The 25,558-nt window shown below is 31.9% G+C and overlaps 1 protein-coding gene across 2 annotated transcripts in view; it reads left to right on the top strand.

The window, feature by feature from the left end:
• The window catches only part of LOC140436872 (very long chain fatty acid elongase AAEL008004-like), a 77,639-nt gene that overhangs the window by 26,148 nt on the left and 25,933 nt on the right, over positions 1-25,558 (top strand). For both annotated transcript variants that reach the window (XM_072526028.1, XM_072526030.1), the window contains one exon: positions 3,820-4,016. In XM_072526028.1, the coding sequence (XP_072382129.1) occupies positions 3,820-4,016 (197 nt within the window). The remainder of the gene's footprint in view (positions 1-3,819; positions 4,017-25,558) is intronic.

The following is a 25,558-nucleotide window of genomic DNA, read 5'->3' as shown; positions in this document are numbered from 1 at the left end:
ACTCTGTTTACTCAATTTACTTCATCTTTCACTTCTGGTTTCGAACTTTTTTGTAACTAGATAGATTTCTAAACTCTATCAGCTGTTCTAGTATCTGACCTTCGAGCTCCAATTTACATCTTAGTAAATTTGCTATTATAACTATGCATTTCGACTTTTTTGGGGAATTACCAAGTTAAATTTTTTCATTTTACTTCACTTTGAAAGAGTAGTATAGCATATCTGCGTCGCCTGCGTAGCAGATTATTTTAAGTTGTTTTTCTACCAATTGGTATCCTTTTTAGTTCTTTTTTTATTATTTTATCCATGATTAGGTTAAACCATAGAAATCTCCGTGTCTTATCCCATTGCAGGCTTTAGTTGGGTCAGTTAGTTCTTTTTCTACTTTTACTTTTAATATGTTGTTTTGGTAGATATTTCCAATCGTTTCAATTATTTCTAGAGGTATCTCTCTTGTGTATAATAAGTGGTTAACGTCCTTTAATTTGAGCCGGTCAAATCCCTTTTTAAAGTCCTCGAAACATAGATATGCCGGTTTTTTGTATTCTAATGATTTCTCTTGCACTTGTCTCTTTATAAATATAGCGTATGTGCATGATCTTCCCGACCTAAAATCTTGTTGTTTCTCTGCAAATAGTATAATTTAATTCAGTTTATATATTATCACTTTCGCTGTTAATTTTAGTGTTGTGTTTATTAAATTAAATCCTCTGTAATTTTCCGGTCACCATTTTTGTCTTCCTTTTTAAAGAGAGGTATTAGGATGCTTGATTACTATTCTTGTGGTATTCTGTTTTGTTCTATTATTTTTTGGATGAGTTTTAATAATTGTTTGATTACATCTGGTCCTCCGCACTTAAGGAACTCAATATTTATTTCTTCGTTTGTAGTCAAGTTTGGTGTTGGTGGTTCATTATCGTCACCTTTAGCAAATAGGGACCGAAAGTAGTGTACCTGTTTCCTTTATTTGCTGCCCTTTATATTTTATTAGTTCGTTCTTATATTTTCTTTCTCATTTGATCATTCTCTATATTTTTTTGAGTTCCATAGAAGTCGTGTTCCATGTGTTTTGAGAAGCTCTGACACTGGTTCCCTTTTTATTTGTCTAATTAAATTATTTCTGATTCGTTTATAGTGGTTATATGCCTGGTGTGTTTGTTGTGTCTTGTATTGTAAACAGGTTTTCTTCTTTTTTCAAATTTTGTCTTCATTTTCTCTTGAAACCATGTGATTTTCTTCTTTGATTTTTCTATTGATGCTACAAGCTGCTGCTTGCGCTCTTGGGCGTAAAGTATTTTACGATAATTCTTATTTTATCTATGTAAAGGTATCTTACGTCTATTATTTTTTATGGGCGTCTATCTTTGTTGGTTAACATAATCTGTCATGGATTTTTATCCACAAGTGTTATTGAATTCATATTTATGTTGTTCTTTGTGGTCAAAAAATGTGCTGTTTACTTTTAGTTCGTTATTCGAGCAGAAGTTTATTATCAGTTCTCCATTTTGATTTTAACATTCTTATATTCCAACACACATCCAATAATATTATCTTTCCTCTGACTTGATTTACTACTTGTTTTCTGGACCGCATACTCCTATGATTTTCAAATTTTTTCCATTCCTAGCTTTACTGTTACAATATTTTCCGATATGTATTGACACCATTTGATGTGATTTTGGTACCTTTGGTATATTAGTAAGCTTACACCTTCTTTGGCCCTAGTTTCTTTTGCTACTCCACTGTAAATTAGTATGTATTCACCAAATTTTAATTATCATTTTCGATTTGATTCTCTTTCAGCACATGGGTTATTTTTTTGGCCCCTTAAGTTGACCTCTGATATTCCATGTAGTAATTCTAATCTGAGTTTTGGGTATTTTTGGTTTGTGCTAATTTCTTGTGGTGGCCAAGTTTCAGTATCAATCACCTTTCCAAGGCTATACATTGTTTTTTTTGAGCAGTGTTCGTTTTTTGGCTAAATCTGGATAATAATAATAATAACTTTTCAAAACGTCCACAATAAACTATTAGTAACGGTTTCCTCGTTCCTTCTCTACGTAGCCATACCTTCCCCTGCCTTCCCCAAAGTTTACGTGTAAATTAGAACGTTATATAAACTCAATAAATATACCTTCTAAGAAATAATGGAGGAAAATACCATTAATGCTGTTTATGTTACAAAAGGTTTTAGAATTCCTGATCTGTTGGCAAACTTCTATTGTCTTATGTAACTACTAAAGCGTAAACAGAAAATACGATTATTAATCTTTCTATAAACTTTTAAACCGTGCAGTCCTTTTTTCTCCAAATTACTAATCCTAAATCAGATTGTAAAACTGCCTGTCTGACTTGTATATGTATATATTATATGTATGTGTGTGTATGTATTGATAATATTACAGTCCTCGGAGAGCCACTAAACCTTGAAAAATTATACGAACAAGCTAAATTTTCTGAGAATATAAATTTTGGGACCCAAAAAATATAAAGTTTACCACTCCTACCTCCAAGCTTTTCCGTAAAACCTCCTCTCGTAGGCGCGGACAAATGGAAAAAATCAATTTTTCAAGAATGTGTATACCGTAGAAAAAATGTTTCAAGTATAACTGACATAATTTTGAACACTCCACTTTTGAACCGTTGTCTCATAAACAACGCTTGAAGCAACCGACGGATTTGAATGTCACGCGCGCGAAATCAATTTTAAATAAAATTTGTATCAACTTGACGGTAAAAATTCGATATCTTTTGATTAGTGTGTTATATCGACAAAAATCAAATTGCGTTTTAACGGTAAAAAATACAGTTTTCATATGTTGTTCTTGTATTTTGTCACAAATAAATTTGCTTTTTATAAAGATATTAAATAAATAAACTTTGCGCAATATTTGCTATTTTTTACGGTTCTCCTAAGTAAGATCAATAAAATGTATTACTTTCATTAACCGGTCGGTAGGAAATTTTCATTTTTAGAGCCTAATCTTCGAAAACTATACCATGAAACTTCAATTTTCAGTTTTGGCAACAAGTGTAAGGCATTTGAAATATGCCGAAAAAACTTACAAACGATCTAAAATATTTAAGACTGCTTCTTTTTAATTAGGCAAGTACGTTTTCCAAAACAAAAGAATTTTAGCTACAAATTCCATCCAATACCCTCTTCGTGGAGGCATTCCCCGTGACGTGCGATTGTTGGTAATGTGAAAGTTTCAAATTTGCGATTTTTCAGTATATCGTAATCGTATCGGAATCGTAAAAAATGGCAAAAATCGCGCCACGTTTATTTGTTTAACACCTTTATAAAAACAGTTCATGTGCTGCAAAATACACAAAATGCATACGAAACCTGCACTTTTTACCTTTAAAATGCATCTTGATTTTTGTTGATAGATCTCTCTGATCAAAAAAAAATCGGATTCTTACCATCGAGTTGATACAAACTTTATTTAAAATTGATTTTGCGCACGTAACTGAATTTTAACATCGCTGATCGCTTCAACCGTTGTGTGAAGTGCAAAGTAGGAAAAAGTGCTAATACACATTTTTGTTTAAGTTATCTCAGCTACATTTTTTATTTAAAATATTTTTCTACGGTGTTTAGATTCTTGGTAAATCGATTTTTCCCCCTGTGAAGAAGTTTTTTAGGAAGAAGCCGAGGGTAGGAGTGCTAAACTTTTTTGCATATTTTTGGGGTCCCAAAATTGACATTTTCAGCAAAATTCAGCTTATTCGTATGATTTTTCGAGTTCAAATCTCTGACGACTAGACTATAATGCAAATATCTAATCCAAAATTAAATAAAAATTATTTTTACAGATTCGAGATCTCTAGAGCAGAATTTGTTTCTGATGTCATCGCCACTACTACCCTTGGCCGTGCTTCTGATATACTTGTATTTTATTTATCGTTTAGGTCCTCGACTTATGCAAAATCGGGAACCTTTTGAACTCAAAGGCATATTGATTGCATACAACTTAACGCAAATAGTAGTAAACGCGTTTATAGTATACGCGGTAAGTAAACATTGGAAAATATTCATTAAAGACAATACAGTTAACACAAAACAAATATTACATACCATATTATTTCACTTGATGCAATATTGTAAATCGGCATTAATCAGGTTTTGATAGGTCACTCACATAACAATTTACATTTCATTGGATCGTAATAAGGATGACGTTGGGTGACGACATGGTTTCATATGAAAAATATTTGTCTGTTGCCATTTGTGATCTAATCTATTTCGATATATTTTGGGATTACTTTTCGTCCATTAGAAGGTAACATTATATTAAACGAACGAAAACGTAAACGAAAAACCTACCCCATTATTGACAATTTTGCACAATTACAACGTAAAATACATTTATACAACGTAAAATACAATAATTTATTTTGATGTTTTTCTTTCGGGCAATTTTAAAAGTGGAAAACGAAACGTCAAAATAAACGTATCTTTAACTGAAATCGTGGTAAATTCCAATAAAGATTTCTAATAATATAAAAATGTCACAAGAAAATAGCCTCTGAACAACAAAAACTAGCGAATGATGGAACCCTACTCTCGCTTGTAATAAAAGATCGATATTAAAATTAAAAAACTGGTTTGCACAGGGAATTTTTAGGTAAATTTGTTTTAATTTTTTTATTTTTTTAAGTTTTTTAATTTTACAAATTTTATGTGACATTCTTTGAGGATAGTTTCAGTAGACTTTTCATCAATAAAAATAGACGGACAACGATTTGAACCTTTGGCGAGGTTGGAAGTATTTAATTACCAGTCTAATCGCACCTAGTTTTTGTGCTTTTATTTATATCCACTTAATAATTAAAGTGTTGTGTTATTATAAATAAAAATTAGTGAACTTATTGGAGAAAATCTGTAAGTAATTTTAATCTAATTAGATACTTACTTCACAACAAGTTCATATTGTTTATATTACATGATGTCATTAAAAAACGAAAATGGGTGATGTTAATAGTCCAGGGGCGTCGAGGCCCCAAATGTTATTGACATCACATAAAACTTCTTCATATTCTGCAGAGTTAATCAATTCAACTCCAAAATTCCCATCCAAGAAACAAGCTATTTTATATAATGCTCTGGAAAACGAAAAACTTGAGGAATATCTACTTGCACTGGGAAAAATTATAGAACCAAGATATATTATTTTTCATCACGAATTTCAAATCACCGTATTTGTATTTACATAGCTAGTGAAGAATTAGTAGAAACTGTCATGAATGCTGACAACGGAAGAATAACCATCAATCAACAAATAATTTATGCTCGACGCTTAATTACACCAAATTAAAGATTACTGATCTCTAATGTTTGCCCTAGTATTCCTCACACTTTCATAGAATCTGAACTTAAAAAGTTAGGTCCCAATTTATTAACTCCAATTAATGTTTTACGAAGAGGTACAACAAACCCAGAATATAGACATATACTGAGCTTTCGAAGACATACATTTATCTCTCCTATAGAAGCTACATTAATTCCTCCCTCAATTGTCATAAACCACGAACAAACATCTTATCGTATTTTCTTATCTTTAGAAAAACAGATGTGTTACTATTGTAAACAATCTGACCATTTTGTAGCAAATTGTCCATCCTGTACAAATCAAAATTTAACAACAACAGTGCCAACTACTACTATAAATACAGTAGTTAATACTCTTCCACATGACGTCCCGACCACATCAGCATCTTCAGCGAATTCCTTTTCCTTACAATTCTCGACTATACCTTCTTCATTAACTACACCAATATTAACTGCATCCCAAATATCACCCTCAACATCATTCCCAAGTTCTCAAACTACATGCACAGATACAAATATAACAACTACCCAGTTATCAACAACACCTAATGTTTCACAACCTCATACATCAATCCCAAACTCTTCCTCAACACTAGCATGCCCTATCAATAGCATATCAATAGATACCACTGATACACTTGAAATAACTAATACACCTAGTAAAGAAGTAAACACAGCTAAGCGCAGCCTTGATGAAATTTTATCCCCACCTTTACAAGAACCTAAAGAAAATTTCACAAAACCAATACAAAAACTTAAAAAATCCAAAACTATTGATAATTCTGAGACTATTGCTAACAGTATGGAACCCGTAAAAGATTTTATTACTAATAAACTTATAACACCGATATTAAATTTTGAACAACTAACTGATTTTTTTGAAAATGCTTTAGGATCTCCAGATAAATTGAGTCTATCTAAAACTTATACAGAAGACACATTAAGCTTACTTAATCTGTTAAAAGAGATCGATCTATCCTCACATTATATAAAAAAAAAATGAAATCGCTATGTACTAAAATAATTCATTCAATAACTCGACAACTAAAACCTCAGCTCGATAGCGACTCCTCCATAGAACCTTCTACATAAGCTCACGTTAAAATCTATTTTACAGTGGAATTTGAACGGTTATTATACCCGTTTAGAAATGTTACAATTAATAATTGCTCAAAATTCACCTTCTATAATTTGTCTACAAGAAACTCATTTTAAAAATAACAAAATTCATAATTTGAGAAATTATACAAGCGTATCTAAAATTAGGCAAAATCAAGAACATGCCAGTGGTGAATTTTCAATTTTTATCGAGAATTCCTCTGAATATTGCAGTATTCCTCTAATAACAAATCTAGAGGCTGTAGCGGTGTGCTTAGTAGGTCCACTAAAAGTTAACATCTGCAGTCTTTATATCGCACCTAATTCTGATCCAAGTATAGCAGATATTTCTAATCTTTTATGTCAGATTCCTACACCTCAAATTATACTGGGAGATTTTAATGTACATAATTCATTATAGGACTCAAAAAAATTGACAAAAATGGGAAAAAAAATAGAAAATATCCTAAATAATCTTAATTTAAATCTACTTAATGACGGCAGGAATACTCGATATAATGCTGCAACAGGAGAGTTTTCAGCAATTGATTTGTCAATTTGTGAACCAAACTTGCAACCTAGTTTATCGTGGGACACTTTACCTGATCTATATGGAAGTGATCACTTTTCCATCTTAGTTAACAATCTGTTGTACCATAAGCACAATACACACATCACCCAATGGTTCTTAAATAAAGCCAACTGGACACTGTTCTCAACATTGATTTCTTCATCAGCTATGAATCTTAGAGAAATGTTAGACTCAGAACAAGATATTAACGAGAAAACATTATTTTTCAATAAAGTCATCATTGATGCAGCGAATAAATCCATTGGAAAAACAGCTTTTCATCCAAAACATTCACCTGTACCGTGGTGGAACGATGCGTGCAAACAGGCAATAAGAGAATCTAAATCGGCTTTTAATAGATATAAACGATATAAAACTACTGAAAATCATTTAGAATTTAAAAGAATAAGAGCTAAATGTAGATTTATTATTAAAAAAAGCAAGCAAGAGTCATGGAAAAAGTTTGTTTCAGAAATCAATAGATCTACTCCAATTGGTCAAATCTGGAACATGATTAGAAGTATATCTGGAAAAAATTCACAACACTCTATAAAGTACTTAATAAAGACAATCAACATTTACATCCGAATGCAATATATCTGAAATAATGGCAAATCAATATTGTACCGCTTCTAGTGATGAAAACTATTCAGTAGAATTCTTAAATAGACAACGATTTGAAGAAAATAAAGGAATACCAATAATCAATGACACTTCACCAATAAACAATCCTATAAGCTTGACTGAACTTATTGAAACTCTTAACTCCGTTAGAAATACTAGTCCAGGACCAGATAATATACCTGTGCTTTTTCTACAGAACCTACCACTAGTAGGCCAAGAACTATTATTGCAACTATTCAATTTTATATGGATGAATAAGGTATTCCCACACATATGGCGCTCGTCAATTATAGTTCCAATACACAAACCAGGTAAACCTAAATTTGAAGCAGAATCCTATAGACCAAACTCTCTCACGAATGCAATGTGTAAGTTGCTAGAAAAGATCATTGCCAATCGACTCATGTGGTATATTGAACATAAACATCTTATTATACCCGAACAAAGTGGATTTAGGAAAAATAGATCAACATTAGATAACTTAATATCATTGGAATAAGAAATTCATGAAGCATTTATATGTAATCAAGAATGTTTAGCCATATTCTTTGATGTAAAAAAGGCTTTTGATACAGTATGGCGCTACGATATTTTAACCACACTCCACAATTGGAAGATTCACGGTAACATGTTTGCTTTTATTTCAAAATTTCTACAGGAACGATATTTCCAAGTTCGAATCAATAACCATTTGTCTGAATCTAAATTACAGAAAAATGGAATTCCACAGGGCTCGAATCTAAGCGCAGCATTATTTTTAATTGCTATTAACAATGTTGTGTCGGACTGCAATCGCACAATTAAAACTTTTTTATATGCTGATGATCTGATAATTCTAGCAAGAAATAAAAACATATTATCGGCTCATAATCGTATTTCTGCAGCTCTTAAGTCGATAGAATCGTGGTCTAACAATATTGGGCTCCAGTTTTTCAACACTAAAACAAAAGCTATACATTTTTCACGAAAATCAAATACACAAAAGCTCCCAAATCTATTTTTAAACAATTCTCCTATAGAATATACAAAAGAAATTAAATTCCTAGGGATGCAACTGGACTCAAAATTAAGTTGGACAAGTCATATACACTCGCTAAGAGTATCGTGTCAAGCTGGACTAAACATTATGAAATCTGTATCACATAAAAATTGGGGAGCAGCTTTTCCACCTCTAATAAATTTATATAGAGCTTTAATTAGATCAAAACTGGACTACGGATGTGTTGTATATAACTTAAAACTTTGGATACTCTTCAGAGTTCAGCCGTTAGACTTGCTCTAGGAGCATATTGCACCAGTCCTGTGGACAGTCTACTCTGTGAAGCTGGAGAGCCACCCTTAAACCTAAGAAGAAAATACTTAACTCTATCGTATGTCTCGAGTATAAAATCTAACCCAAAAAATCCAGCTCTTCATCATGCTGTTGCTAACAGGTTCCAGGAGGTCTATCGAAAAAGAAATAGGGGTCCTGTACCTTTCTATGAACGAGCTAATAGATACTTATTCGATTTTAATATTGAACTACCTCCCATTTATCCTATCTGTAAAATAAATTTATGTTTTCCTTGGGTTGTTCCCTCTCCGCTTTGTAACCTTAAACTTACAGCATATAACAAAAATAACGTGATACCAAATTTTTTTAAAACTCACTTTCTCCATGTTCTCACACAGTACAAAAATTTCCATTTTATATACACGGACGCATCTAAGACCATAAATGGAGTAGGAGCATGCTTTGTGACATCCCATGAATATTCCATCTATAAATTGTCTCCTAAGACAAGTATTTTCACAGCAGAACTATTTGCCATCAATAAGGCCCTAACTATATTCTAGAAAAAAACTTCCCAAATCTCTTATAATATCTGATTCACTTAGTTGTCTGACATCAATTTCTCAGATTTATCCCTCTCATCCAACATTGCAGCAGATTAAGTTAATTTTATACCGTATATACCAAAACAATTTGACAGTAGAGTTCCTCTGGGTACCGTCACACGTTGGAATAGATGGTAATGAAAAAGCAGATAGTCTAGCTAGGTCCGCAGTAACCAATACAGCCGCATCAGTGGAAAATCTAACGGTGCATTTGGATTTAAAACCTTACTTAAAATCAAAATTGCACGATGTTTGGCAAAACCAATGCAATAGAAGCACCACTAAATTGATAGAAATAAAATTTTCCATCCTTCCATATAACTTCTGGCCTTCAAAGCGACAACATCAAGTCCTAATAACTCGTCTTAGATTAGGACACACTTCTACAACACATGAATACTTGTTGAAGAAAGAAGAGGAACCAGTGTGTTTTGTTTGTGAATGTAAAGTGACAGTGAAGCACATTTTGATTGAGTGTCCAATAAACTTAGTGGAAAGACTATATCATCACTTTCCAAAAACATTAAAAGAACTTTTAGGAGAATCTAAATACGTAGCTGACTTGATAGAATTCTTGAAAACTATAAACCTTTTCAATAAAATTTAATACAATACATTAATAATTAAAATATATATCGTATACATTATTATGTAATTGATATTTTGTATATGCCTATTTATATCTTTATCACTTTTGTATTTTTCTTATGCTAATAACCCTAAGTGGTTGAAGCAAAATAAATAAAAAAAAATAATAAAAATAGACAGTTTTAAAATTACAATATATATATATACAGGGTGGTCCTTAAGTAATTATACAAAAAGAAACAGTAGATTATATACTTTAAAATATTACGATTTAAGCCAAATTGCTTTAATAGAATATATCAACATTCTAAGAAAGATACAGGGTGTTATAAAAATTTACAACTGGGTACTTTTAAATATGAGAAATTATAATTTGATGCACACTTTGATGTAGCTGATATAGGGCGCCACATATGCCACAAATGTGGCATAAATTTGCAGTTAACTTTTTTGCTCTTTAAGTTACCTGTATTTGTGATAAAAAATAGATACATTAGATACATTATTTTAACAAAAAAAATGTGTACCTGTTAATAACTTCAAAACTCAACGGTTTTCGAGATAATCGCATTTTACAAATCAGCTGCATAGTTCTGATTTAAGGCAATTACTCCAGGCAACGAAGGAAAAAACATTAATAAATTTAAATATTGGTATTAAATACCAATAACTAAAGTTAATTGTTAACGAAATATTAAATAATATCAATATATCAGCAGGATAATTAATAATAGAATTTGAGAAAAAACAGAATAATAGGATTTTACATCAAACATTTTACGTTTTATGTTAAATTAAAGTCATAATCAAAACATTTTGTTTACAAACCAAATTAAGAAACAGTTATACTAAATATCATAACTTTTTGTCAAAGTAAGTGTTCGATATATCCACCATTTTCTTTAATTTATTTGTCAATATATTCCATAAAAGATCGTCTCATATTAAATAGCATCATTGGTTCTAAATAAACTGCTGCAGTATTTATTTCTTCCCCTAGTTGGTTGCGAAGGCTTATGGGATTCTTATATACACGTTGTTTTAATACCTCTCATACACCAAAATCAAGCGGATTAAATTCTGGGCTACGTGGTGGCTTTAATGTATAATGGATGAATATGTTCGTTTGGATACTTATCCAAATCTTATGGTATATTATGAAACTATATCTTATTTGTTGCAGAGGTTAAATAATGTATTAAACTATGATGTATCTCATTCATTGGTTACTTATATACACACGGAATAATCTATCGATGACAATACTTATTTATATGATTACGTTACAGCTTACGAGATACTATAATTACATCTTACACAAATGGACTATTATGATTAACTAACGAACTAATGATATGCTCAACTAAATTGCCTGTGTATTTACTATATTTATAAAAATATTGGTTATTAGGCCAACGATGATGTTTTTTCTAAAAATGCTGAGTCTTTAAGGTTAGATTTGTAGCAAAAGTATTATGAAACAAGACACATATGTGTTATTCAATACCTGTGCTTTAGTTTCTAATTGTTCTAATAAAAATGGATAAACAATTTACGTAATGAATAATAAGTATTCTTTTTGGATTTTTTATAAATGAAATAATTCTATCAATATCTCACCACATTGCCAAGGGATATGACTGCCACGACCAATCCAACGTTCAGAAAAGTTATATATAAGTATATTCTCACTGCCTTCTCTCTAGAATGTGGTGGTGTACCATCTTACATAAACCACATATTTTGGGTTTTCAGCATTTTACAATAGGAAAAAAGTAATACAACGCCAGTAGGTACAGAAACTTAAGAAGCGATAGAAAATGCAAATTGTAAATATGATGACCGCCCAAATATCACAACTAAGAATTATTATGCAGCTGACTTATAAAATGCGATTATCTCGAAAACAGTTAAATTTTGAGGTTACTAACAAGTATATCTTTTCTTTGTAAAAATAATGTATCTTTAATATTTTTTAACACAAATAGAGCTAACTTAAAGAGCAAAAAGTTAAGCGCAAATATATGCCACACATGTGGCATATGTGGCGCCCTCTATCAGTTACATTAAAGTATGTATAAAATTATCCGTCTTAAAAGCATCCAATTATAAAATTTTGTTCAAAAATGTTTACAAACCTAAATGATATAGCGAAAAATAAAATTTTAAATTTCCACTCTAACACCCTTTATCTTTCTTAATATCAACATTTTATTAAAGCAATTTGGCTTAAATCATAATATTTTAAAGTGCAGGTCTACGGTTTTTGCTGGTACACTTACTTAAGGACCACCCTGTATATATATATATATATATATATATATATATATATATATATATATATATATATTTATATATGTATATATACAAGGTGTTTGATAGGTCGATGGAAACTTTTTAAGGGATAATAGGGGAAGCCATTTGTAAAATTTGTTGCTAATAATGTATCGCCCAAACTGTTAAGGTTTCCGAAATAAAGTTAAATTTGTCAATATTCGAAAATACGCTAGTCTATTTTATTTTTAAAAATAATTATCTAAGCGAGATACTTCCCTGACATACAAAATGCCTTACGTATTACTTGCTCAGATTACAAAAACCCTTCGTTGAATCTTAATGCATTGTTAAAATAACCTTCATTAATGAAACGGGTAAGAAAGGTAAAACACAACAACGATACATCATGCTTTTTGCAACATTTATTATGCCTTATTAAGTATGTACATAAACTTCAGAAAACAGCCATTGTTGTTCAAAATGAGAACCACCATTCCTAATGCATGCTCTTGCCCTGCGTCGTATTTCTGATGTAGTTACTTTTAACCTCAGTTCTGCCCTTATAATGTCAGCTGCTTTGATAATCCTTTCCATTAAATGAGCTCTAGTTCGGATTGGAACTTGATAAATAAATTCTTGGAATCTGCCCCAGATGTGGTAGTCACACGGTGTTAAATCGGGCGATTTAGCAGGCCACAAAATCGGTCCAGTTCGTCCGATCCACCTATTGGGATAGTGATTGTTGAACCAAGCCGTAACAGCACGTGCACAATGTGCAGGGCATCCATCATGCTGGCACACCATTCTTCGTCTGAGAGCGAGGGGTAAATCTTCTAAGAGTGGTAGTAATTAATTTTCTAGAAAGTCTAAGTACACTTGACTATTTAACCTGCCTGGCAAAAAGTAAGGTCCTATTAACGCTCGTCCAATAACTCTTACCCAAAAGTTGACACGAAATTTTGGCTAAAAAGATGTTGCTTTCGGTAGATGGGGATTGTCATGTACCCAGTAATGCAGGTTGTGAAAATTTGTTATTCCTTCTCTATTAAAACTGGATTTATCAGTCCATAAAATACTTTTAAGAAAATTACCATTGTTGATGTCTTCATCTAACAAAAAGTGACCGTGAAAAAGACCTTGTACTGGCGTGTAATGATAAGGATAGCATCCATCGTTGTGCACTACCGACCAGACCTTCCATTGCGAGACATTTAACTATCGAGCAACCTTTCTGACGCTTGTGGTAGGATCATTCGTAACAGTTTGCAAAATTTGGGCGTCTACACCAGGACCGTAACGTCCAGGATTAATATCGGAAACAGGATTGTTAACAACACCAATTTCACTAATTCGTCGATATGTGTTAATAAAAACACTTACATGGGGAAGTCCCGGTTAAGGTCGCGGCACATTACCATGCACGTATAGTTTCCGGCAATCGGACTGCACGTTCACATTTTCATACATAGAACGCTTCAGTTTGGTTCGGTAAAGATATGATCTCGCTTTTCTCGACAAAAATTATGTGCGATTGCTCTTCTACTTAACGATGAAGAAAGAAAAACTGTAGTAACGAGAAGGTTTGACGTACATCCAATGCTAAGCGAAAGGAAAAAGGAAAGTGAATACTGAACTTTATACAAAGAATTAATTGATGACGATGAAATATATTATGGATATTTTAGAATGAATGGGAATTCATTCAGTTTGAATATAATTTTAAATTTAATTACACCTTTAGTTAAAAAACAAAATACTATATTTAACGAAGCCATACATATCAAACCAAAGAATATTTTTAAAAAAGAAGAGGTATCACTTCCATGCAAAACTGCTAATTATTTATCACTTTCGTGATTAATTGTCACAAAGCAATAAAAACATATAAATATAAAAATGTATAAATGACAAAATAGCCTCGAAAATTATTTTTTTAAATATCAAAATCAAACAAATACCTAAATAAACAACGAGGAGAAAACGACGGACCACTAATTCATATTATCCGTACCAACAGGTTTCGACTCGTTCCGTAGCCGTCGGCATTAGTAAATTATTTTTTTCAAATATAGTGAACGGAAACGTAAGGTATCTGATACGATACGTTCCGGACAATGTGAGTTGATCATATTTAAAACCATTTAAACTAAATTTTTCGGAAACTAAACGCTACGTCCCTGGAAACGCAACGTGCATGATAATATGTCACGACCTTTAAGACCTTAGGTTAGGTTATATATAACCTATAATATATATATATATATATATATATATATATATATATATATATATATATATATATATATATATATATATATATATATATATATATATATATATATATATATATACAACGCAAAAGTCTAGGGATATTTTCATAAATAGACGTATTTTGTTTATCTGTAATCAACTTAAAAAAAGTAATACAAAATTTGTAGTTTAAATTGTTGTTTAATATGTCAAAAACCATAAATTGCAAAAAACAGAAAATTGGAGCAAAAAAAATATATTGCAAATCACCCATGTTTTACACACCACCATTAAATGTCAAAAAATACGAAATATAAACTTAAAATAAAGTATGGCCACCACGTTGGTTTATCACAGCTCCACATCTACTGTTCCTGCTCCGAATCACATTGTTAATGTCTGAGGTAGTTGTGTCCATTGTTCTCTTAGAAGCTCTTTTAATTAAAACTCATTGTAGATATTGCCCATATATGGATTAATTCTTCGTTTGAGCATGTCCCATACATGCTCAATGGGATTCAAGTCCGGTGATTGTGCTGGCCACGGCAATATATCAATACCCTCGTTATCCAACCAGTTTGTTACAATATGCGCAACATGTAAAAATTTTCTCCAACAGCAGCAGCAAACGTCCAACAGGTTCAAGAATAGTGTCCAAATATTGCTGACTTGTGAGAAAGCCACCTGGGAAAATAAGGTCAGTTCTTCCGTTAATTATGATTCCGCCCCATAGCATTAATATACCACCTCTGTATGCATACACTTCTTGAAGATGTCGTAATCGTTCTCCATTTCCGGGTCGTCTCCAAACTCTAGTCCGACGAGTATCTGGATGAAATCCATATCTAGACTCGTCACTAAACAAAACTGTGATCCAGTCATTGTCAGTCCAATTCTAAAACTCTTGACACCAGGTTAATCTTGCAGCGCGATTGCCTCTAGATAGAGGTGGACATCTCAGTGGTAGCCGACTACGAAGATTGGCTTCATGGAGACGATTCCTCACAGTACTGCTGCTAATTGTTACATTATGTGCAAGCTGTAATGGGTGCTGTGATTGTTGGCCGCCTTCTGGCGAGCGACTACGTCCTGGATGTTGCTTGGCTGGACTCCCAGTGTCTCTAAACTGACGCCACAAACGACTTACGACGCTTTGGGAGACACCCAGCTGGTCAGTCCAAGTTGTTGCATACCAGCTTGAAGGAAGCCCGCGGCTCTATTCATCTCGTCCAACGTTAAATGTTGTCGTTGCATGGTAAAAAGACAATATCTTTAACTCACCTATTAAGCAAGAATGGAATAAAGTGACTAAAATTAAAAATAAACAAAACATAAAAATGTCGATTTTTTTGTCCCTTATAAAAAACATTCTAAAACACGTATTGCTATCAGTTTTACAATTTATTTTTAATAAAAAGTGAGTGTCTTTATCAAAAATTACAGTACAAGCAAATTTATATGGTCATGAAATTTCTGTCATTGGTATTGTCAAATTATTAAAATATCCTTAGACTTTTGCGTTGTGTATATATATATATATATATATATATATATATATATATATATATATATATATATATATATATATATATATATATATATATTCTTCAGCGACCTCCTGCCCACACCGCTCAGACCACGTCAGCTTAGTCCCCGTCACGTCACCCTGTCAGTGCATACCGTTCCCGCGCATACTGAAGGTGTAAAAGCAGCCACACAGGGTAAGACCGATCGTCACTCGACACTGATAGGCAGATTGAGACCTCAGTGCCGTTTGACGGTTCTTGTATTTATACAGAACAAGATATTGGTACGTCACGAGTGAGGGGAGTAGGCAGATTAAGAACCCGAACTCGAACGGGACCGTATCACTCTTGATAACGACTCCAAAATGGGTGCCGAAACGTCGAGTTTTCAATTGTCACCGCGGTGACACATATAAATGCCATAAACTAAGTTTTACTATCTTTACCTAAATTTTTAACATTTTAGAATGTATTTTGTCCATTATTTTATATTTTATATGTGTGTCATTAATGTTGAGTGTCAATGCTTTTATAACTAATCTCAACGACTAAGTATGTCTTGAAAAAGGAATAAAACCATTCCGAAAGCTAGACAAAAAGTCAAAAGAGTGTTTCATTAACATCCCGGCCAATTTTCTATATATTTTTATATATTTATCAAAGGTCTAAAGTAAATTTTGGTTTAATTTCTTTTTGAACTCTACCAGGAGACTACAGAGTCGACGTCACACAGTGACAGATTGCTTAGAACACATAATTGAGCTAGCTGAGGTATATATTAAATTAAACAACGAACCACAGATTTTAAAAATTACAACATTTATTATAAATAAAAATAAAATTAATAAAATACAACTTTATCAATTGACGCTAACAACGTGGGGCCTCTCGGAAAACAGAAATAAGGGTGTTTTTAAGCAGAGTTATTAATATTACACAGATTAGAGTAAAAATAAATTGGTGTGATTAGTGTTGCAGAGATTCTGGGGCAGTTAAAGTTAAATTTGAGAATAAATAGATATTAGGATAAAATGGCAGACCGAATGACTTTAAGAAATGGAAAAGAAGTCGTACCGAAAGAGAGTAAAGGAGAACAGGTATTAGAACAGGAACAGGATATACAGGTAGATGAAGAAAGCAGAGGAAGGTCAGGAGAAGTTGTAGTATATTTAGAGCAATGCATACAAGAAGCAGGACAAGGTGATAGAGAGGGAAGTCTAACAGATAGTTTGAGAGAGGAGTTGGATGAGACAGTGAGAGATAGACGTGATGAAAGTGAGGATGAAAGTAGAGTGCAGGAGGAGAGACGCAGGGAAGGAGATGTTGGAGAGTCAGGGATGACACAGATGGATATGAGGCAAATAATGCGGATGCTACAACAGATGGATCATAATATTAGGGGGGATATGCACAAAATGGATAGTAATATTAACAATATTAGGGGGGATATGAACAAAATGGAAAATAATATTAAAGGAGAACTTAGGGGAGAGTTAATTAAAATGAGGGAAGAAATCAGAGAAGAAGTGAAGATAGTCAGGGAAGAGATGCTACACATTACCCAAGGTTTAGAAGAGAAAGTAGAACAGATTAGAGGAGAAAGTGAGGATTTTAAGAGGAATGTACAGGAGGAGATATCCAGAGAAAAGGCCATAATTAGAGCGGAAATAGGACAGGAAATTGGGAGCAGATTTGTAGAGTTGGGAACATCCATTCAAGAGAATTTACCAAGGGAAATAAACAAAGAAGTTAATAAGCAGAATAAAGAGATTGTTAGGGAGATAGAAAGTGTTAAAAGGCAAACTCAGGATCATGAGGAAAAACTTACCATTATCAAAAACAATATAAAGATGGGATTGCAGAATTTGGAACTGGAAATTGGTAGGCATGCAAATCAGGCGGAAAAGGGAGATAGAGTATTACAGGGACAAGTTGAGGAATTGAAAGAGAAATTTAAAAATGCAAGTGAGGAGATTCAGCGTTTGGAATCAAATCTAGGACAAACAAGGGGAGTGAGTACTGTGATGCCGAGTTATAATGATGGAGGAATTAAGTTTGACGGAAACCTGAATCACTTACATCCTAGAATATTTGTAGATATCATCAAAAATAAGGTAAAGAATGTAAGGGATCCGATAGAAATGAAATTGAATATTCGAAACATGTTAGTGGGCATGCCATTATTATGGTTTTGCAATAATGAAAATTCCATAAATAATGTGCAGGAATTTAAGGCCAAGTTTATTAACTATTTTTGGGGAGAAAACCAACAGGCTAGTTTCAGGGAACGGTTGTATTTTGGGAAATTCAATTATGAAAAAAGTACCAACTACAATCTGTACGCAATGCAGTTATTCCAGACAGCACAATACTTAGAACCGGCTATGCGAGAAGAGGAGATTGTCCTATACATCGCCAGGCAATATAACCATAACATGGCGGAAACAATAGCTCTTCACAATATAAAGACGATGGAAAGTCTGACAGGATATCTTCAGAGGATTGAGAGGAGTGTAGGGACACAGAATCGAAATGGACAAGAGCAAGGGACATATAGGAATAACACAGCAAATAGACAGGGATATGTGAATCGAGGGAATAATTATAGGGAAAGAGAATTTGAGAGACAAAATAGAAGCAGGGATTTTACAAATAGGGGAGAGAATATGAACAATGCCAGGAGAGATATCGGAAGATATAACTGGGAACGTAGACAAGGGAATCCAAACAATGATAGAGGGAATAACTGGAGACAAGGAAATGACAGAGGCAATAATTGGAGACAGAACCAGGGAAATTATCCACAGGAGACGAGAAATAGGGAAGTTTACAGAGAAGGGAATCCAAGATATAATAGGGGGGAAAATGAGGAGAGAAGACAGGTGAATGTAGTTAGAACAGAGGAGAATAGGGGGGAAGCAAGTGTTGATGCAGAAGGGAGAAATTTTGTTTAGACCGCTCCTATGTGCATAATATTGTCTACTTATCAAAGTATGAACATCCAAGGGAGTTTATTAGAGATACTGGGGAATTAAATAAAAATAATAACACTAATACTTTAAAGTTTATTGAAGGGTACATACAAGATTCAGTATACAAGTTATTATTAGATACAGGTTCAGAATTTACTGAACATGGGGTAAACAGTTATGAACTAAGACATCCAGAAACTAATAAAATTAGAGGGATATTTAATATAGAGGGAATTTATAAGTATTATGAATAAACATACAAGGGTAGGCAATATTATGACACGAATTTGGTATTATAAGATATAAGTTTTGTAAATAGAAGGATAATTAATAAATAAGCATATCTTGAGATAAATTTGATAATTAAATAATTTATTAGGAACAGATGTACAGAATAATGATGAATTTATATAAACAAAAAAGGTTGATTTATTTTCAAGTAGATTTATAGGAGTTACAAGTATAAATAAATGAGCAAAGTACTATGGACAAATCGATATTTTGTAGAAATTGGGAAATAGGGAATATTATAATGATAAATAGTATATGCGGAAATAAGATGAAAAATAAAATTATAAGAAATATTGAAATATGAAATATAGAGAGTTATATGTAGAGATGATGAAATGAATATTATATGCGGATATAAAAAGAATAAATAATAATGCGGCAATGAATAAAGATACTGAAATAGTATATGAAATAGTATATAGGGGAACCTACGAAAATAGTACAAGAAATAAATAGTACAGGAAAAGAAGTAAAGAAATTGGAAAAGTACATGGAAATTTGATTCTGAAGTTGATATAATTAGTGAAAGATTTGTAGATTTTGTTTGGAGAATTCTGTATTTGTCATAGAGTAAATTATAAAAAAAAAATATTCAAGAGATATGCTTATTAATAAAAGTCAGTTTATTGTTATGTTAATATTAATAAAATATTTAAGTTTACCGGTAAGAATTTAGATTTAGTTAGTGCTGATAGTTAGCACTGAACAAAATCCAAATTGGGGGGAAGTTGAAATGATTTCAATATGTTAAAAAGGATACAACTTAAATGGATTTTTATATGAGTTTGTTGTTCATGAATTTCATGAAGCCATCACAATGTGGGTTCGACTCTGAAATAAAAGAGAGAAAAAGATTAGTAAATTGTGAAATAAATTAATTTTGACTTACCTGGTATAGTGTTAATAATTTCTGAATAGTATAGTTGCCTAGTGTATAGGTGAATCGTCTAAACCTTAAAAAGAACAAAAAAAGAAGAATTCTTAAAAAATATTTAAACATAGAAATTTTGAAAACGTCAGAAAATAAACTGTCAAGCAAGTCTATGGGAGCTAAATTAATAGGGGTTTTGTTAAATAAGAAATTACAATGATGTGGAGATGAAAAGAATAAATTGTATTAGCATTGTAATAGAATAAGTTTTATATCTGAACATTTTTTTTTATAAATTCCCAAATTAGATGTGATTAAAGTGATTATGAGAAATGAATGTGGATTGACAAATGTGTCAGAACAGGACAGTTTTATGGTTTAAAAAAAAATAGAAGACGGAAAGAAAAAAGAACGTTGGTTGCTGTTAGCAACGAATAATAGATTTTGGAGAGGCCGACAAGAAATTTTGAAAGGAGAGTCCTGAAATTGTGGAATAGGTCGGGAGTGTTTTTTAACTCGTCTAATTAGAATTTTAGTTTTTCCACAGTTTCCACAGCAGAGATATCCAGAATTTGTTCCAGAGAGTAAGAGAAACAATTTAACTTATAAATTATTATTGGAGTACAGAAATATCATTTAAATTGAGAAAATTAAAATTCATGAATTAACATAATTGCGATAGGCCTTAAAAAAATTGAAATATTAATGATCATTAAATTAAAAATAGAATAGTACGTACCTTAACTTCCGAAGAGAGGATTGATATTCCAGTTTCACCAATTATTTTGCGAGTAGTTAGTTTTCTTTAAATAAATCAGAACTGTTTTAAAGTAAGGTTGGATAATAATTTTGGGGATCATTTGAAATTTTGATTATATTTGAATGCAAGTTAAAAGTCAGCGGAATAAAGTGTTCATTTTCTTTTCTTTATAGTTCATTTAAACACTTTATAAAGTTGCAATATTTATTTAGTTTTTAGGTACTTGTATAGAGTCTCCACATTTTGTAATAAATTTTTATTGTCACGACTCTAAACCACATTAAGATTTATACGATTCCTATTTTTGTAAATTTTTAAAGGCAACCCAAGTTGCAGACGAATTTTATTGTTTATATTAAATTTGTTCAATATTAATAAATAACGTGCTTCATTTGGGTTAATTTATCAAAGGAGACTGCAGAGTCGACGTCACACAGTGACAGATTGCTTAGAACACATAATTGAGCTAGCTGAGGTATATATTAAATTAAACAACGAACCACAGATTTTAAAAATTACAACATTTATTATAAATAAAAATAAAATTAATAAAATACAACTTTTTCAATATATATATATATATATATATATATATATATATATATATATATATATATATATATAAAGTGTAGGTAAAAGTTTATGGTAGTTATGGTAAAGTTTAACAGTATATCTAACACAGATATAAAATCATATTTTCAGCGAAAAAACAAAGATAACAATCATATTTTCCCTTGTTCTCCCCTCCCTATTTCTCATTGACACCCATTGCCCATTAGTGAGATGATTAGTTCCGATCAGAGATATTTTACATTTCTGGTTCCGATCCTAATATAGCTAAGAAATTAGAGGTGGGTCGTTGACATTTTTATCGGAACCGTTTTTCGTAAACTGTAACTAGTTAATCGCTTATCAGTAGTTTTAAATAAGCCAGTACACAAACATATTGGCTATTATCGTTTATGTGTATAAGTATTGAAGTGAAAGAAGCTAACGAAGGATATATTTATTATAACTTGACAAATAAATTAAACAATACAAAAAGTACTTACAATTACATTACACATTATTACACTTTTCTTGTTAACCGTGTTCTTCTTTTATTTAAAATTAAACCAGATTTTGAACATGTGTTCACAAGGAACAGATTTTGTTACAATACTACAATATTTTATGAATATAGTGGTTAAGTTAGGATATACCTGGCGATGGTTTTTCCACCAATGGACAGTTTCAATCTTCGTTCGAAATTTTTTGTGGGTAATATATCATCAGACAAATACATGTCGACTTCTTTTATATCTCTCGATACAGGTGTATGTTTAGTTGAGTCATGTCCAATTAATTCATCAAAATACACCATGGACTTAAGTCATCTTTTTCATTTTCTTTTTCTTGTACTGGTTGATTTTCAATAGTACAATCTTCTTTTTTCTTTTTATAGAAGTAACCAGCTTCTTAACTCTTTCTTTTGTTTTTTATAACTAGGTATTCTGATTAATAAATGAGTTTCGATTTACGATTGATCTGCATTTTCGATTTCAAATCTTTATTGATAGTTCGTCAAAGGATTTATTTATTGAAATCGTAGGCTTCCACGGCCAGAGTCAGAATTATAGTTTATTCGTCTTCCGGGTTTGGACCGTGTCATTTGTGAGTGACCCAAAAGTGGGTTCATCTCGACGTTTCGCTACAATTGTATGTAGCTTCTTCAGGAGAACAAAACGCAATACGCAATACTCAACGCAACCAGAGGCGAATACAAACTACCAAGATGGGCATTTGGTCACAGTAACTCAACTACTCAACGCAGCCAGAGGTGAAAACCAAATGCCAGGACAGGGATTCACGTCCAACAGCTCAGAACACTAACGCGTCGAGAGGCAGGGAGTGAATTTATTGACCTAGTACAAGAATAATAATTTTATTTTCAAAAAATGCGCATTTGTAGAAGATACAGCTTTTATGGTCCACTTTTTGAATATTGCAATGATTGAAACTTCTCCTGGCGCATTTCTGTCCGTTTCGACTACTTCTACTACAAGTACTGACATACTGCCACCGCCACCCAAGCGTCAAAAGGTGATGGATACTTCCATTAATAAAAATATTAGTTTAAAACAAAAGAAACAAATAATAGATATGGATTTACTAAACCTATGCAAAGACTCATTTCATCCGTTTTCCATCGTTGAAGGCCGAGCTTTTTGAAAGTTTGCAGGGTGGATTCCTGGATATAAACCACCAACAATAAAAACTTGTTCATTACGTCAGGTTCATTACTTCAGGAATGTTATATCAAAACTAAGCAAATTATTAGATCACAAGTTGTTAACTAAGTAGAAAATATCTGTATTACTACTGACCTCTGGACATATGGAGTAACTGAAAGTTGCATCGCATTAACAGGACAATATTTAACCGAAAATTTAGAATTTAAAACGGTTTTATTAGGCTGCTGCCATTTTTCTGGAAACCATAATTCATATCGTTCTGAAGCTATTTTCTTGTGGCATTTTAAATTAATTACTATTTAAATATTTAAATGGGAATAAGCCACAATTAAAGGTTAAAATACTTTTATTGACGTTTCAATTTCCACTTCGGAAATCGTTCTCAAAATACAAACATTAGTAAATTAAACAAATTTTGTTTTTTATTACTTAGTGAAAAATTCTTCTAATAATTTAATTTTTTCTGACTCATCTATATTGACAATTCAGACATACATTATACATTTTAAAGTAGACGACTTTAAAATGATATTGCCAATATTGTTGAGTTGCGTTCCTGGGACGACTTTACTTATAAGATAGTTCATGCGATTACATGAAATCAACTTAAACTTGAGAATATCCGTCAGAAAAGATCATAACATGTAATTCGTCTTTAAAAAGACAAATACATGCCATGATGACAGTAAAATTCTTCTGCTAGTGATTCCATAGTAAATTATGAGGGAAAAACCAGGAAAAAAACCTCATAATACTATCCCGACATGGTAAGTATTTGATCGTGCATTTATTTTACCTTCAATAAACAGCAAATTCCGATTTTATATGTTTGTTATTTAAAAAACATAAATGATGTATTGTCTATATGTTATTGACTTACCAATACTGGTATTTTCCTTTTAATAACTTCCTCTTTCCACATATCCAACCAGATCCTACTAAATTCTGCCGAGGAATTCGCGACACAATTGGTCTTATTTAGCATAATTAGAGCCGCTTCTTTGATTTTTCTCTTTTTACCATCCGTTTCTTTTAGGACTATATTTGAATCAGTCCATTGAACCCTATGTTCATATAACCCTATATTTTTATTATTCATTATATTATATTATTACCATATTGAAAGAGGAAGTTATTAAAAGGAAAATACCAGTATTGGTAAGTCAGTAACATATAGAGAATACATCATTTATGTTTTTTAAATAACAAACATATAAAATCGGAATTTGGTGTTTATTGAAGGTAAAATAAATGCACGATCAAATACTTACCATGTCGGGATAGTATTATGAGATTTTTTCCTGGTTTTTCCCTCATAATTTGCTATGGAATCACTAACAGGAGAATTTTACTGTCATCATGGCATGTATTTGTCTTTTTAAAGAAGAAATACATGTTATGATCTTTTCTGACGGATATTCTCAAGGTAAAGTTGATTTCATGTAATCAAATGAACTATCTTATAAGTAAAGTCGTCCCAGGAACGCAACTCAACAATATTGGCAATATCATTTTAAAGTCGTCTACTTTAAAATGTATAATGTATGTCTGAATTGTCAATATAGATGAGTCAGATAAAATTAAATTATTAGAAAAATTTTTCACTAAGTACAAAAAACAAAATTTGTTTAATTTACTAATGTTTGTATTTTGAGAACGATTTCCGAAGTGGAAATTGAAACGTCAATAAAAGTATTTTAACCTTTAATTGTGGCTTATTCCCATTTAAAGAGTAATTTACCATAATTCAGAAAAGATCGCTTTTGAAATTAGTGAAATTATTTCACTAATTTCAAATTTCAGTTTCTAAAAAAACACATTTCAAAAAAAGTACCTTATCTTTAGAAAGGCTTTTAAAGTATCAATTACAACATAACAAAGTTTCCAAAAGGCCAATCCAAGACGTGGAAACTAGGTAGAACTTTACCTATTACATGTTAAAAAGAATGACCGAGCTAGAAGAAGAGGCAATCCGTTCCACATTTGTATTAGTTAATACAGACTTAGACTTGGACCAAATCTAAATAGTGAAGACTGGATTATTTGTTCTCAACTTTCCCAAATTTTACGGCCTTTTAAAGAAATAACAAGTACAATGAGTGGCCAAAAATACTTGAAGGGTAGTTCAGTGATTGTTATGGTACGCTGCCTGCAAGAATCTTGCAATAAAATTTTAGCAAACGGTAACCTTACATCCATAGTATCCGACGTGGAGCAATTACTAATATCGGGTTTAGCAAAAAGATTTAGAGGGATAGAACAGAGTGGAACATTGTCATTATG

This window comes from Diabrotica undecimpunctata, chromosome 3 (genome assembly GCF_040954645.1).
Source record: "Diabrotica undecimpunctata isolate CICGRU chromosome 3, icDiaUnde3, whole genome shotgun sequence".
Classification (NCBI taxonomy): domain Eukaryota; kingdom Metazoa; phylum Arthropoda; class Insecta; order Coleoptera; family Chrysomelidae; genus Diabrotica; species Diabrotica undecimpunctata.
Note: the sequence above shows the minus strand (reverse complement) of the source record. Positions and strands in the feature narration are given on the sequence as shown.